The sequence below is a fragment of the Podarcis filfolensis genome, assembly GCF_964270895.1.
Source record: "Podarcis filfolensis genome assembly, chromosome: 17".
Classification (NCBI taxonomy): domain Eukaryota; kingdom Metazoa; phylum Chordata; class Lepidosauria; order Squamata; family Lacertidae; genus Podarcis; species Podarcis filfolensis.
Genome location: NC_139621.1, coordinates 33,744,489 through 33,760,963, shown reverse-complemented (window position 1 = coordinate 33,760,963; position 16,475 = coordinate 33,744,489). Strand labels below are relative to the sequence as shown.

The window sequence follows — 16,475 nt, the reverse complement described above, 5'->3', positions numbered from 1 at the left end:
GACAAGGTTCTTCCCTGTCCAGCTCACAGTCAATTTGCTTTTTTCAGAAAGTTACCCTGTAATGATGGCTGGAGCAGAACACATTCCGGAGCTTGAGCTACCAACTTCTTCTAAGTAGGTGAACGCCACACTTTCCACTGTTACGAAGTCATATGAGTCTCAACCCCCACCCCATCCTCCATCAAGAACATATGTGAAACACTAAGAAATCATTATGTATTGTAGTTATTTCTTACAGGATGTTTGAGACCTAAATATATGTTTCACCTATTCGTTGAGATCCAAAATAAGCACAATAGGCAGATTTAAAAAACATATTCTGATTGTATTTCAACCATGTTTCATACAACCATGAAAATTAATTTTGATAACAAACATATACTCTAGGCTACTCTGGAGGCTTGACCTGTTTAGCATTTCACATGTCCTATGCTCCTGTCCCTCAGAGAGTTTAATCTTACTCACTGGGAAACTGCTCTTCAGATTCACAAGCCTTGATGCTTGCTTCACATTATTATAATGAGGGAATTCATTCTTATGTAAGGGCCAAGCAAAGGTAACCAATCCTATTTATTCCCTATTTTTATTTTTATACAAACAACAGAAGGGGACAAAACAAATGCCACGATGAAGCCAGCATTCAAACCATTTCAAAATTAGAAATCCACACATTATTCCATCCCAGTCACCTAGAAGTCGTAAAACAGAGTTAGGCCTCTACTGCTAAAAGAACTGCCCCGTTTGAGTGCCGAGTAGCTTATCTACGACAGCACGGCAAGCTTGTTTTCCAATTAAAAGCTTCTTTCCTCCTCTTCCCTCACCAATTTTCCCATTTTTGTTTTAAAAAGGTGAAGTCAATTGAGTCCTGTACAAAAACGAAGTCTCTCAGGCCTGCAATGCACAGAACTGCTGAAATACAGCCAATATATGATGATCCAATTCTGCTGTGAAGAGAAGGTTCTCCAACGTCACCATGTACTGATGGATGATCTGGTGATGCTGCAGACAGAAAAGAGCCGTCTCAGTTACTCATTACTGGTCTTGGCAGGACATAGTGAGAGAAAGCACAGTCCCCCCGCATTCACTCGGCAGCTGGGGAACACCAGAAACTTATTATGAATGGATAAAATACACCGAGAATGTCGCCTGCAATTCTGGTCATTCCACTTTAAAAAAAAGAAGAACCTGAGAAGAGCAGCCAGAGACAGGGAGAAGAATAGTATAAAAATGGTTGAAGGGCTGGACAGTCTTAATCATGGGTAGGCAAACTAAGACCCAGGTGCTGGATCTGGCCCAATTACCTCCTAAATCCGGCCCGCGGACAGCGTGTTTCTACATGAGTAGAATGTGTCCTTTTATTTAAAATGCATCTCTGGGTTATTTGGTTTTTTTATAATATTTTTTATTAATTTTAACATATAAATTATAAAATGTACCACCAAACTTATCACTTATACAATCTTTTTGGACTTCCATCAGCCCTTCTGATGATCCACCGTTTTAACCACTTCTTATGCATTTCTTAACTTTATATTGCCTTTACATCTCTTAACAAATCATCCTCCCCCTTCTCCATTTTTACAATACTTCTAATAATACTCCTCACAAAACTTCTTGCAACCCTACAAATCTCTGGGTTATTTGTGGGGCCTGCCTGGTGTTTTTACATGAGTAGAATGTGTGCTTTTATTTAAAATGCATCTCTGGGTTATTTGTGGGACATAGGAATTTGCTCATCCCCCCCTTCAAAATATAGTCCGGCCCCCCACCAAGGTCTGAGGGACAGTGTACCGGCCCCCTGCTGAAAAGGTTTGCTGACCCCTGGTCTTAATCATAAACGAAAGTGACAGGAACAATCATTCGGTTTAAGACAAGCAAGATGTGCTTCTGTATAGAAAGAGTAAGTGAAACCTGCCTCAGGTTTATATTGGCCTCTAGCATAAACGATTTTGAAAAAGCCCATTTATATGGACTATCAGCCGAATATAGCTTCCTCCTGAACATTTACCTCAAGCAAGTACTTGCGAATGCAGAATTATCATTTCTGTGTGACCACATTTCTATGCAATTTCTAGTTACCACATTCGTGACTTCGGAAAGGAATGAGACCTACCTGTAAGAAGATCTGCTGCAGCCTCTCTATACAGTTCTTGTACCAAGGTGTAATCACATCAATGCCTCCTGTTTCACATCGCACTAAGTGCTCCGTGAGGATCATAATGAAGCGCTGGAAAGGGCAATATTAGCAACATCTTTCAAATACAGGGAAGTCAACGTCCACAGACAAGACAAGAGAATGAGGACATGTGAGAAATAGTGTTTCTGAATTAAAGAATGGAAATTTCATGACAGAACAGCGCCACTTAGCACAGAATTCATTGCTAATTTCCAGAGATCTTTTCCCAGGTTCAACGAGCGTGAGAACAGGCCAGCACAATAGTTTCACTTCTTGAAGCTGGTTGTGCAACAGTATCAGGGCTACAGCAATCTGTTGCTTAACCACAGCTATGAGACTATGCTGCCTTTCAGAGCTTATCCAGCACAAGCCATTCTGCTAGCACATGGGTAGGCAAACTAAGGTCCGGGGGCCGGATCCAGCCCAATCGCCTTCTCAATCTGGCCCGTGGACAGTCCAGGAATCAGCATGTTTTTACATGAGTAGAATGTGCCCTTTTATTTAAAAAGCATCTCTGGGTTATTTGTGGGGCATAGGAATTTGTTCATTTTTATTTTTCCCCCAAAATATAGTCCGGCCCCCCGCAAGGTCTGAGGGACAGTGGACCGGCCCCCTGCTGAAAAGGTTTGCTGACTTCTATGCTGTTACAACTAGCAGTACAGTTCAGGGACTTTAACTTAGCACTGCAATGAATTCCCCCTCAAGTTCCCAAATACTTGGAATTGCTTCCTCTACTTGAAACTTTTCATATCATTTATTTGGTTCCATTTATGAATCACTTCCCATAAAATACCTCAAGCAATTTCACACCAAAAACACCCACAGTAAAACTGGTTAGCTTAAAGGGTTAAAATACGCATTATAAAGTTTTGCAAAGCTGAGGTTCATAGCCTCCCCAAAACTCAACAGCCCATCTTCTATTACCGTACTTTTCCATCTATAAGACTAGGTTTTCTTTACTCTAAAATAAACTTTTAAAATGGGGGTCGTCTTCCCGCATTTTAATAAATTTCAGTCCCCCAAAATAGGGGTCCTGTTATACACGGAAAAATAGGGTAACTCATTTTCTACAAGCCAATGAATATTTCTGCATTTACCTGGAATATTACAAGGAAGAGGTTTTTTTGTTCACTTTGAGCCGATTCAACTTTTTCTTGCAGGCGTTCTATCTGCTCTTCGAGGGGTCCATCTTCCCTGTCGCTACTTCGATCATCGTCATCGTCATCGTCATCACTGTCTCGCTGGGGAGGAATAGTTAACATTTAACAGGGGGATCATAAGAGCTCCGAGACCAAAAGGTTAGCTAGGGCACACTCTGTTTCATTCCCTCTTTTAATTTATAGGGCCCTGTCCCACCAAAGTGCTGAAGGCTTCTGTCTTCCAGCTTGACGTGAGCTACAGTCATGATTTTAGCATGCATCTATAGCATTTACTAAAAGAATAAATGCAACGTGTAAGATATAACAAAATAAAAAGGTGCTGCTGCATGCTGTTGCCTGAAGCCATGAAATATTGATCTACAGTAAAGATAAGCTGACCCAGCCCAGGAAACCACTTGGGGTTCCCAATATAAGCTGCTCTGGGGTTCTCAGGGAAAGAAAGGGGGTTGTCACACAATACAATGGGAAACTCAAGTCACTGCAAGAATTTCTGATCTCTGCATGTCCTATTAGATTTCTGGCATAATTTAGGCCAGTATTCACTGTACACTTTCTATCAGTGCAAGGACTTTTGGCTGGGCAACAGAACTTCCTCTCCCCTCGAGCCCCCTAACTCTGTTCTGGGATTTCTCCCAGCCCCATGGAGCAGATCTGGGAGAATGCACAGGGTGTGTCAGAGGTGTATGTGTGTATTGTGCAAAAATAAACCTTGCACTGATGGAACGAGCGGTTTGGCTACTGCCCAATGTTGCAGCTGCAGAGGTGGCCAATGTCATCAGGAACAGCGTGTGCAAGGCAGGGGGGTCTGAGTCTTAACAAAAACAAAAGCTTTCACTGGCATCAATGGGAACTTTTCATGTAAGCCTCATAGCTAGACTAGGGTGCAGCAATTTTAGTTAGGATCACTGCTAGGAAGGAATGGGGGTAAACCTCTCCTCCTTGTATGTGTTCCTGATGACAATCAGTCAATTGTGCCTGGGATTATATAAAAAAAAAGCTCAGATGAAGCTGCTTGCTACACAATGAAAGTAACAGCCTAATTTGGTCCTTTGGTCTACCAGACATAACACTCATAATCAACATATTACCTCAAGATGTGGCGATTGCTATTTGCTCGATGGCTTTTTAAAAAAGGGAATGGGCACATCCATGGAAGAGAGGTCTACCAATGGCTATTTGCCAGGCTCTCCCCCATTTTTCAGAGGCAATGTATCAGATGATGGAGACAAACACAGGATGACGTTTACAGAAGCCTCTGGCTGGCTGCTGCTGAAAACAGAGCGTTGGACTTGTACACAGTATAGCAATTCTTTCGTTTTTATTGTTGGTGGAAAAGAGTTACAGTACTGCTGTTTATACACATCTTTACGTCAAGTAACGTTTTTTTCACAGCCCTGGAAAATGGTTACCTACACGTTTGTGCTGTTTGGCTAATCTCGCTTTGGCCTCCTCTAGCTCCTTTTGGATCATCACCACGTGCTTGTTCATCTTACGGATTGTTGAGTGTAAGATTTCCCAGATATAAAACCTAGCAGAGAAAGAAGCAGGCGCTCTAGTTCATACAATATACTTTGGCTCGTTTCAGCCATAATGCTAATGTACACATCGTATATGCTCTCTTGTAAAGCTGGCTATTAACTGCAGGATACAGGAGGCTGTGGATTAAGAATAAACAACCTGTACCATCAATGGATCTTCCCTACAATTCATTTTAAGGGGCATTTTATAAATGATGTCTTAGACATGCAGTAAAACCTCGGTTGTCGAACATAATCTGTTCCGGAAGCCCATTCGGCTTCCGAAATGTCCAGCAACTGAGGTGCGGCTTCTGATTGGTTTCAGGAGCTTCCTGCACTCAAGCGGAAGCTGTGTTGGACGTCCAGCTTCCGAAAAATAGTTGAAAACTGGAGCATTTATTTCCGGGTTTTCGGCGTTTGGAAACCGAATCGTTCCAAAACAGAGGCGTTCGGGATGTGAGGTTTGACTGTACTGTAAACCACATCTCTTGAAGTATCAAGCATGAATGTAACAATTCTGTTTGCAACCTGGAGTGCATTGTACATGTACATGAGAAAGAACCGGCACTGGCTGTGGCCTATTGTCATTCACACACTCTGGCAAATCCAGGTTTGTTGCAGCATAATGTGTCTGAATTGGGCCCAACGCACCAGGATTTTGCTCCCTGCCATAAACAGAAATGGTTGAATTACAAAAAAATCTGTAATTTCTTCGTCTGAGTTTTGAAAAGCTGAGTGAAAGACTGTTTACCCAACGCAAATATTTTGAGAAAGTTAAAAGGTGATATGCTGCCAGCATCATTCAAATCACAACCCAAACAATTAAAAAAAGGGAGGGGTGGAAGAGGGAGATTTACATCTAGTTACCTAGTGAAATCATGAGCCAGCTCTGGAGAGAAAATCCAGTTTGCTACTGCAGCACAATCCACAATCTGTGTGCGAATCATCTTATCCACCAGCACAGCAATCATCTGCGTGAAAAGGGAAGCAAAGGGTTTCTGGATCAGCTTATCAAAAGCAGGTGCTTATTTGCTACTGAAAAGAACAGATTAGGCAAAATAAGGGCACACCCCTGTCTCTCCTGCTCAACTATCTTATAATGGTGACAACTCAGGAAGCATAATCTAATGCTGCTTCCTAAATTTTTGAAAACTATGGTACACTTTTTATTTTTGAAATTTAATTCAGAATAAAAAAAGGTTGCAAAACCAAAACCATGAGATGAGCTTACTCCCCTGTGCTTTGGTGCGAGTCAGAAAAGAGAGTTCAAGGTGTGTCACTTAAGAGAGAAGTCTCTGCATTGGGAGGCAATATTAGCTGTGTTATCCCTGCTGCCTGCAATTTAAACCTAAAGGAAACTACACTCCAAGTAACAAAATAGTACCTTTAATTGTTAAATCTGCATGCAGGGTTTATTCCAGCTTAATTGCTATACAGAAACAGGAGTCTAGGGCACTTTGTCTAATTATTCAAAGATTGGGAATCATTGCTGCATGGGGTGATAATGAGCTATCATGAAGATTACAGGGAAAATACATGTGGAATGTTGTTTAATACTACAAATAAGGTACAGTGATACCTCTGGATGCGAATGGGATCCGTTCCAGAGTCCCGTACACATCCTGAAGCGAACGCAACCCTCTTCCGCGCATGTGCGTGATGTCATTTTGACCGTCTGCGCATGTGCGAGCGGCGAAACCCGGAAGTAACGCGCTCCGTTACTTCCGAGTCGCTGCAGAGCGCAACCCGAAAATACTCATCCCGAAGCTACTTCAACCCAAGGTATGACTGTATTACCGTATTGACCCGACTATAAGCCACACCTGCAAATAAGCAGCACCTTTAAAATTCAAGGCTTATTTGCGGGTGCAGCCGGCCTCCTGGCACTACCACGCTGAATGGGGGACGGACGGCGCTTTGTGCATTGCTCCCCAAGCCAGTGCTGGCGCTCGGCTCTGAATATAAGCCACACTAATTTTATATGTCGTATATCTTATCTCAAACGCATCATCGATATATTCTAATGTTGCAGAGCCTGCAAGAGAAAGTGAACTGCAAAATGGGCAGCGGAAAGCGAAAGGCAACACTGAAATAATCTCCCACGGATTTAGGGCAGGCTTTCTCAACCTCGGCCCTCCAGAAGTTCCGATACTACAATTCCCATCATCCCTGACCACTGGGTCCTGCTAGCTAGGGATCAGGGGAGTTGTAGGCCAAAAACATCTGGAGGGCAGTGGCGGAGCTTCATGCTCCAGGACCGGGGGGTGGTGGAGAGCAGGCGGGGGCGCGGTGCGCTGCCTGTGGGGGCAGCCGCGCACTCCTCTTCCTCCGTGAGTGCTGGAGGGCCGAGGTTGAGGAAGCCTGATTTAGGGCCTGGTGTGCAGCAGACAAAATTTACACCGAAATCAATCGATGGAACTTAAAGGTACTTTCTGGATGAGTGGAAAAAGGAGGAAACCTATAAGTCCATTCACTCTCACCTGTGGATGATTCTTCCACACTTCATACGTAACTCTGAGCACATGCAGCTTCCCTTCATCGCTTTCCGCCAGGGCTTTGAAGACTTCGCGGAATCTTATCAGAACAGGGAAAGATAGCAATGAAAGGCCGTTAAGAGGTAAAGTATATTGCCTGCTCTTTCACTGGCTGTGACCTGACATTCAAAAGCTGATTGCTGAACAAGGGCTACAGCTCACTTTGGACCTACAGTTGTTGAGTGGCAAGGCTGAGAGGGGGAGAAGAAAGCTAGATGATTCTGTGCCCTCCTTTTTGAGTCATATAGAGCAGAGTCTCTTTCAGAATGGGAGGAGGCAAGGACTCTGAGCTCTGACAGTCTCCCACAGGGATCCAACATGCGCTTGCTGTTGTCAACCAGCAAGGTGATTTGGGGGAACACTTCACCTCATCTCAAGCATCTCCTCCGCAGCCCACCTGCTGGTTACAAGTAAAATAAGATAGCGCAGCAGTGATAGCTTGTCTGTTACCAGGAGTACCACACAAGGGCAGATAGTCCTGCTAACCAAGGCGCCCATAGTATGATAGAAAAAGAAATATGCATCTCATCTCTCCCTACAAGCACTGATAGCACTGGCAACTTTGTGGTTATACTTACCTTCCCAGAGCACTGAAGGAGTGACTGAATGACTTTGCGGCCAAATGCAGCAGCGTCTGCACAAACACCTCTATTTTTAAAGGATTAAAAGAGAAGCCTTCATCTGAAAAAAAAGTTACATTTGAGTCAGCCTTTGATTCAGCACCCAAATTTTTCTGCCTTAAAAAAAAAAAAGTCTATGCCTATGTAACCAAAGGCAAGTACGATCTCTCTCTGTGTGTAACTAAGCCTACGTGTGTGCACATGAAACCAAAGAGTAGCCATTTTCTTCCCCAATTTTTCTCCGCTTCTGTTTTCGTCTCTTGTGCCATTCTTTGTAAAGCACCAAATACAGATGTTGCTATATAAACAACAGCCATTGCGCAAAGCTAAACTGTTGTGTGTATGAGGCAGAGAGCGGATGACTGGTGGGGTCAGCTGTCCAAAGAAAGTCAAAAATTCCATGGGAGGGTCATTCCATATCAAGTGATCCATCTTTTTTACCTCATGTCACCCAGTTTCCTTAATATTTTGTACACTTGTTGAATGATGGCAACTAAGTTTAAATCTATGCATTCAGAGAAGACGACGTTGCAAAGTAGCACTTCTACAGAACAATGAAATAAGCTTAAATACGGAAAGAACTAGGTTGGTGGAAGAAGACTGGAAGAAATTTAAAGACTATCTTCAGAAATACTGTAAAATTAATGAACGTTAAAATGATGTTGGATTGAAAATAAGTGGCATTAGCAACAAAGTTAATAAGAATATGCAAAAATGAATTGATAATGGATGAAAATATAGAGTTATAATATGTTAATATACAGAGTTAAGATAAACGAAAGAGGGTAAGGATTTGCTGATTTGATTATTTAAATGGGAATACAAAAAGGGGAGGTGTGAGGCGGCCAAGGAAATAAGCTAATGAGTTCAAAGTTAGAAAAAAACGGATTTGTTTTTAATTCTTTTTTAGCTATTTGTCTTTTGTATTTTTATTCTTCTTTTTTTCTTTTTCATGTATTTTTCTATGTTCTCTTTTTTGTATCTTTTTCTTTTTATATGACCTTTTTTCATTTTGTAAACTTATGTTTTTGTAAAACTTCAATAAATATCTTTTAAATAAATAAATAAATAAATAAATAAATAAATACGGAAAGAACTAGGAGCTCCTGACTACAGCTATCAGAAGTTCTTACCATCATCGTCATCCTGATTAGGGTTGGGCACATCCTTCAAAATAGTGAAAATCTCATCGTTGCTTGCTTTGTTTTTAATGGCGATGTTTAAGCAGAGCGCAACGTTGTATCCTGGAAGAGACTCTACAAATAAACAAAGAAGCAAAGTTACCTTTAGTTTTGTTTGTTTTTTAAAGCCCTATTTCCTCATAAAAGCCAAGACAGCAGTAAGCCATTCTTTGGAAGTCATCATCTTGCAGACTTCCAGGTCACGTAATGAGTAGAACGAACAACCAAGTCAAACTTCACCCTCCTTCTTTCTTCCACCAGCCTAGATGTTAAGTTTTAAAACTTGTTAAGAATGAGCACACTGTTCATTCCAGAGTTGCCTGCACACTCATAGGCTGGCCTGGTTTTCTGCACAGCAGTTTGCCAGGCTCCTTGAACCCTTTTGAGGAGCTCCAAATATAAAAACTGGACTGCCATGCAGGAAACTGACAAATACCCGAGTAGCACCTCGGGTTCACGAACACCTTGGTACTTGGATGTTTTGGCTCCCAAATGCCGAAAACTTGGAAGTGTTTTCAAAAGTTTTTCGGAAGCTGAACGTCCGATGCGGCTTCTGCTTGCGTGCTGGAAGCTCCTGCAGCCAACTGGAAGCTGCGCCTTGGTTTCTGAACATTTTGGAAGTCGAACGGACTTCCGGAATGGATTACGTTTAAGAACCAAGGTATGACTGTACATCTTTAGGGGCACCTTCTGCGATCATATTGTTGAAGCAAAGCAGATGTGGACCTGGATTACAGATTAGGAGCTGCTTGCAGGCTGTTCTGGACCTTTTACAGCAGCGGTTCTCAACCTGTGGGTCCCCAGATGTTGTTGGACTACAACTCCCATCATCCCTGAGATCTGGCTTTGCTAGCTAGGGGTGATGGGAGTTGTAGTTCAACAACGTCTGGGGACCCACAGGTTGAGAAAGGCTGTTTTAGAGGAAGCTCAGGCTATTAGTATAACAAAGCAAACAGTGCTAAAGAATTTCCTTGTTCTCTTGTAGTCCTTACAACATTCCATCATTATTCTCATATGCAGATGGAGGTTGTAGCTTTGAGAGAGTTGCTTGCTCAAGAATGCCTGTTGAGTCTATGTCAGGGGCCAAATTTGAACCAGGACCCCTCCTCAACCCACAGCTCAGCCTCTTACCCACTAGACTACACCAGCTCCCCAAAGACAGATTCAACAAGACTAGTCCAACTATTAAAAAATAGAAAGAAAACACTGCAGCAAGTGCATAACCCATATACATACTGTTGCTTTCATCTCCGTATTTATAAATACATGCTGGATTTGCAGGAGTTAGGACTGAAAAAGTAGCAGGAACAATATCCACTATTCGTTGGTGGTAGGAAAGCCTAGGGGAAAAAAAGATTTTGCACAAGATGAAGAAGTGATACTCCTATCATGATACAGGTCTATGGAGAAAACCCAGCCAAGCATGAACCCTTACTCAGACTCAGTGAATGCAGATTATAAATCTAGATATGGCGAAATCAAAGTCTATGCTTTACACTGAAACAGGAAAGGAATGGTCCAAAGTACAATTATGCCCCTTACACAGAAGTCAGCTCCACTGATCTGAATAGAAGTTACTTCCCAGTAACTATTTAGGATCATTTATTTGTATGCTCAATTGTTTTCCATTTAGTCAATTTTGTTTTTGTTGTTTGATCATTAGACATTACAAAACAAGGAATTAAACTGAGGAATCTAAACTTAGAGAGAATTTTAAAAATTCATTCAAAAGCACTATTTTTATTTACTGATTTTTCTCCCAGCAGAATACTTCCAACTACTGTTCCCCTCCTGTTAGTGAAGCAAATACCATCCAGATGATGTCTTAACTCATAGTACGTAAGTGCCCTATTCCTGGACAAACATACAAAGACTAAGCAAATACTATTGGTTTGGAGTGGGAGCTGATATTATTTCTTCCTCACTTTAGCAACTGCATTAAGTTGGAAAAATAGGCTATATCTATTAGAATACTACCCCTTCTGCAATTCCGATGCCTCACTCACCTCATACATTTTTCCAAAACTTCTCTTACGAATTTAGGTCTGGGTTTGTCAAGGTCCTCAGAAAGACAATCTGACCTATCATTGGAACAAAATTGTGTAATTGCTATTACCCAGAGAAGCATATAAAGGCTTATTTGTCTAATATGCACTGATTTAGGAAGCTTCAATCTTCAATGTTGTGCTTCTTTGGCTCTCTGCATTGTCAGAGCCACTAGGAAGCAAATTCATACAGTACTGGGGGTTACAGTTTAAGGCAGCAAAGCTTACATAATTACACATCATGACATTTTAAACCACAGATACCTGTGGGCTATTTAGTCTTGCACAGAAATCATTGAAAATATATCACGTTCGTAATTTGACATTTGCAGAATTTAGCACCATTTGGATATTTCATAAGGAGATAATAAGAATCACTGAAAAATTACAAAATTGTATGTGAAAGCAATTGAGAAACTAACAAGAAATAAACTTACCAGTCTTCCCAGCTCCAACGGAATTGAAAATTATTCAAATGGTGCGAAAACCAATTAATAAACCTTCATGAAAAAAGAAGGAAACTTTCACAAACTCCCAGAAGACCAAACCACAGCCATTCACAGTGACATTATTCACACTATATCCTAGCCATTACAAAGAATGCCACAACCCATTTTGTTGAAATGGATTCCTGGAAATACTGGTTATGAAGCGCAAGTACATACAGAACTCTTAAAAAATTAAGATTAAGGTGCAGAATACCCAAAGCTGTCAGATAACTGGATCTTCTGCAAGTTCTAATTATCTTTGAAGTTAGTAAAACAAGCTAATTGTATAGTCATACCTCTTGTTGTGTTTGCTTCACATTGCGGTTTTTCAGGTTGTGAACGCGGCAAACCCGGAAGTGTATATTTCCGAGTTTCGCCACGCGCGCATGGGCAGAAGCGCTCTAACGCGCTCAACGCTTGCGCAGAAGCACCGCTCTGCTTGCAGACTTTTTGGGGTGCGAACGGCACCCTGGAATGGATCGTGTCTGCAACTAGAGGTACCACTGGAGTTCAGATATGGAAGCTTCAGATAATAGTTGTGTATGTAATACTCAAAGTGTGTTTTCAGATGCTCCTGGCTTCTCTTCCAAGCCAAGATGTACTTGGCTACCCCCTCTCAACTAAGAAATGCTCTTTGATAATTACTGTGACCAGGAAACAACAGCTATACATTTATTCAGTTCAAATAAGCTGATGCCACAGAAACCCACCTGTCAGTAATCACACAGCTCAAAAATGGAGTTAACTTTTTATTAGCACAAAAACACGATCTGCACAGACTTCGCTGAGTTTCAGGCCTAGTGACCAGAGCGGCTCATTCCCTGCGGCCTTCCTCCATGAAAATCAAATGCCAAGACTGAAAGTCCCTGCCTTCTCACAGCTGTCTTAAGTCCCCTGCTCTCCAGTGCTTTCCCGAAGCAATCGGAGACGGCATCAGCATGCAGCCAATTTCTCCTCTGCCCTTTTCATGCCTCTTCTGGTTCTGGGAGTTGGGGAGAGGGGAGACACCTATAACTCTTCACCAGCCTGACTCATCTCTGCCTCTCTCTTTCCACTCTGCTCCTCCTTCAGTTTCTGCCTGATTCTGGACTTCCCCCTGCCAGACTCTCCCAGCTCACTAAGCCCTGTTACCTCTTCAGCTTCCAACACCTCTTCCTCCCGGTCTTCTCCCTCTGACCACTCACCGCTGTCCCCCCACCCCACCCCAGGTTCTGAGCCTTCTTCCCTTGCTTGATTCCTCCCACCATTCCTCTGCATCCAACCGCTCCATGACATCTGATGAAACCTGCTTCACAAACTTTTTAGAAATCTAAAGGTAAGTGCACTTACTTACCTGTCTATGCAAGTAGTGTTCATTGTATCCAGGCGCATGTACAGCATTTCTGTGGCTTGTGCAAGCTGCAAGATTCCATTTAAGGAATAATATGGATGAACCTTTAACTCTCCCTTTGTTAAGAGAGAAACTGTGTGTTCCCAAACCTAGAGTTCTAGGCTACTGAATCAGACTCAAATCAAGTACAGTGGAACCTCAGTGCTCGAACGTCTCAGTTGACGAATATTTGGGAACCCAAACGCCGAAAACCCGGAAGTAAACACTTCCGTTTTCGAACGCACCTTGGAAGTTGAATGACTTCCGCTACGTGTTTTTCAATTTTCTCAACTGAATTTGCTGACAGCCCTTTGTGCCTCCATTGTCGAACATTTTGGAAGTCGGTCTTCTGGATCAGATTACGTTCAACAAACCAGGTTCCACTGTATCTTGGATTTAGACACTTTAAGAGGCAGGGCAATATTTTATTTGCCATGTAGAATTATTATAATTGTTATTTTAATTCATTACCTGCCCTTCACCCATAGGCCTCAGGGCAGGCTACAACCATTACGCTTCTGAGTAGCCTTCCTCTTTTTGCCTGATGAATAAGATTGGTTACCAATGAAAACATTTTTAGTCACAACTTTCATTTCAGCGATTAATCAAAATAACCTGCATCGGCAACCAACCGACTTCTAATACAGCTGTGAACAGTAATACATAATGCGTTAACATTTTTTCCTACAAAAAATGTGCTAACTGATATCAGAGTTGTTGAGAAGAAAGGATACAACTTGGGGTAAGGAGCCGGGCTGAAGTTTGCAAAGTTCAATAAGGAGTGTTGTGTACATGACCTCAGTGTGTGGTGGAATAGGAAGCTGAAACAGCTCGGCAAAGATTACCTGGGGGGGGAAACATGACACAGATACAATGAACTGTATACCTGTCTTATCTGAACAGATATCAGAAGGCATTATTAGTATTAAGTCTGGCAAGTGTTGGGGTATAGTGGTGAAATGACCCTTCTTATGCTCTAAGAACAACAGCAGCAGCAGCAGCAATAACAATTCATTGATATGCTGCCCATCTGACTGGCTTGCCCCAGCCACTCGGGGAGGCTTCCAGCAAATTAAAACATCAAACACAGGAAAACATCAAACATTAAAAACTTCCCAACACAAGGCTGCCTTCAGATAGCTTCTAAAAGCCAGATAGTTGTTTATTTCCTTAACATCTGATGGTAGGATGCCACTATTGAGAAGGCCCTCTGCCTGGTTCCCTGTAACCTCACTTCTTGCAGTGACAGAACTGCCAGAAGGCTCTCGGAGCTGGACCTCTGTGTGTGGGCTGAACAATGGGGGTGGAGACGCTCCTTCAGGTATACTGGGCCAAGGCCATTTAGGGCTTTAAAGGTCAGCACCAACACTTTGCACAAATATGCACAAACTTGCATATTCTTAAATTTATTTCCTGCCTTTCCTCCAAGGTCTAATGCCCCCATTTTATCCTCACCACTGCCCTGTGAGGCAAGTTTGGCTGAGCGAGAGGGACCGACCCCAAGGGCACCAAATAAGCTGGAATGTTAAGTTGGGGCTTGAAATTAGCCTTAGGTCAATTGCTCTAACCACTATTCTCAGCATTTATATATTCTATAAATTGCCCAGCGTGGCTGGGGAAACCCAGCCAGATGGATGGGGTGTAAATAAAAGAACAACTATTTAGCCAGATATAGTTCATCAGCATTTAACATATTTATTTATAGATGAGGTTTGACGCAGATTCAACCTCCTTTTCTGCATAGCTAGGGTTTGTTTTTTTGCAAATGAGTCTGGATAAATTATAATAGCGTTTACAGCATAGGAAGTAAAGGCATTTTGAAAGAGGAAAAAGATAAATATGGTAAAGAGATGCATACCTCAACTATGTGGTAGTTCAGAGGGATCTTGTTATTCCCTGGGTAGCTCAGTAACTGAGCAGCACTAGAGGAAAAGGCAGACTCAGTGATTCAAAGAATGCAAATACAGAAAAAGGTCCGTTAGGAAGCAAACTGAAGCCTTGCTAAATAACAGACTGTCAGTTAAGTGCATGTGTATCAATTTACATGCAGGGCTGGCACTAAAGTAACAGTAAGACTCATAAGCATAGCAAAAGGACTATGCAAACTGAAGATGACTCCAAGTATCTGTAACCCACCATAAGGTTTTGATTGACTAGAATGAGAGATCCATGTGCCATTATTACAGAAACTGCAAGAACAGAGGTCTGGATGTTGAAAGCATTATTTTGTGAACTTCTTGTCAAGACACAATTTGATAAAGAGCATTTCGCGCCCAAGTAGACAGCAGCAATTCTCTAGGATGCTAAGTGTGTTCCTTTGCAGCTACCCAACTCTAAAATCATATCCCTCCTGGATACATCAGTGACTCACGCCATTTTTAAAGGTAAAGGTACCCCTGCCCGTACGGGCCAGTCGTGTCCGACTCTGGGGTTGTGCGCCCATCTCATTTAAGAGGCCGGGGGCCAGCGCTGTCCGAAGACACTTCCGGGTCACGTGGCCAGTGTAACAAGCTGCATCTGGCGAGCCAGCACAGCACACGGAAACGCCGTTTACCTTCCCGCTAGTAAGCGGTCCCTATTTATCTACTTGCACCCGGGGGTGCTTTCGAACTGCTAGGTTGGCAGGCGCTGGGACCGAACGACGGGAGCTCACTCCGTCGCGGGGATTCGAACCGCCGACCATGCGATCGGCAAGCCCTAGGCGCTGAGGTTTTACCCACAGTGCCACCCGCGTCCCTCACGCCATTTTTACAGTTCCTCAATTCTACCTTTGCATTTGAAAGCAGTCAAAATTAGAGGGGCAGTTCTCCTTCCAGCCTAAATCTGAGGTGGCTCAAAAAGGAGTAACCCCAGAAGTGTTTTGTCCTTTCAGGGGACTGTATCCCAGGAGGCCCTCTCTTCTCAGTTTGTTTTCTACAACCCACTTGGCAACTGGAAATTATATTTCAGGAGATATTTTATCATGATCAGTTTTCATTATGAAGAATTCCTTATAGGGTTTCATTTCAAAGTTTAAGACATTTGGGTTTTTGGTAGGTCACTGTCTGCCAGACAGGAAAGATACCTTTCCCCCCTTTATCAGATAATAGATCTTATTTTTATCAAAGGTTTTAATATACTGCACTTGTGAAAGGGCTGGCTTAGGCGGTGGCAAGAGGTTGTGTGGAGACACTGTGAAATATAACTTTTCCAGATCAGTGCAATTTGCAGAAATTTGATGCACATGTAGCTGAAGAGTTTGAGGTTTTCACAGCAGAAATTGGATGAAGAGGCAAGCTGCTTTTTAAATGAATTGGTGAATTGCAGCCATCCTCACCTCACGAGCAAATATGCTCTTTAGCCACACTCAGAAAACAGTGCTGTCGGGTAGGTAGAAAACAAAGGT

At 42.5% G+C, this 16,475-nt stretch overlaps 1 protein-coding gene and 1 long non-coding RNA gene across 4 annotated transcripts in view; one reads left to right on the top strand and one right to left on the bottom strand.

Moving 5' to 3' along the window:
• Nucleotides 1–304: 304 nt before the first annotated feature.
• Nucleotides 305–16,475, bottom strand: part of NCBP1 (nuclear cap binding protein subunit 1) — a 29,220-nt gene continuing 13,049 nt past the window's right edge. For all 3 annotated transcript variants that reach the window (XM_083593209.1, XM_083593210.1, XM_083593211.1), the window contains 14 exons: nt 14,949–15,012; nt 13,825–13,935; nt 13,055–13,119; nt 11,671–11,733; nt 11,195–11,269; nt 10,425–10,528; nt 9,141–9,263; nt 7,966–8,068; nt 7,334–7,427; nt 5,721–5,824; nt 4,750–4,864; nt 3,274–3,417; nt 2,114–2,227; nt 305–999 (listed from right to left, as the gene is read on the bottom strand). In XM_083593209.1, coding sequence (XP_083449335.1) covers nt 886–999; nt 2,114–2,227; nt 3,274–3,417; nt 4,750–4,864; nt 5,721–5,824; nt 7,334–7,427; nt 7,966–8,068; nt 9,141–9,263; nt 10,425–10,528; nt 11,195–11,269; nt 11,671–11,733; nt 13,055–13,119; nt 13,825–13,935; nt 14,949–15,012 — 1,393 coding nt within the window. In that variant the 3' untranslated portion in view covers nt 305–885. The remainder of the gene's footprint in view (nt 1,000–2,113; nt 2,228–3,273; nt 3,418–4,749; nt 4,865–5,720; nt 5,825–7,333; nt 7,428–7,965; nt 8,069–9,140; nt 9,264–10,424; nt 10,529–11,194; nt 11,270–11,670; nt 11,734–13,054; nt 13,120–13,824; nt 13,936–14,948; nt 15,013–16,475) is intronic.
• On the top strand, nt 8,448–9,309 carry LOC310753165. The gene is made up of 2 exons (XR_014543248.1): nt 8,448–8,592; nt 9,108–9,309. It is a non-coding gene; the product is annotated as an uncharacterized lncRNA (long non-coding RNA).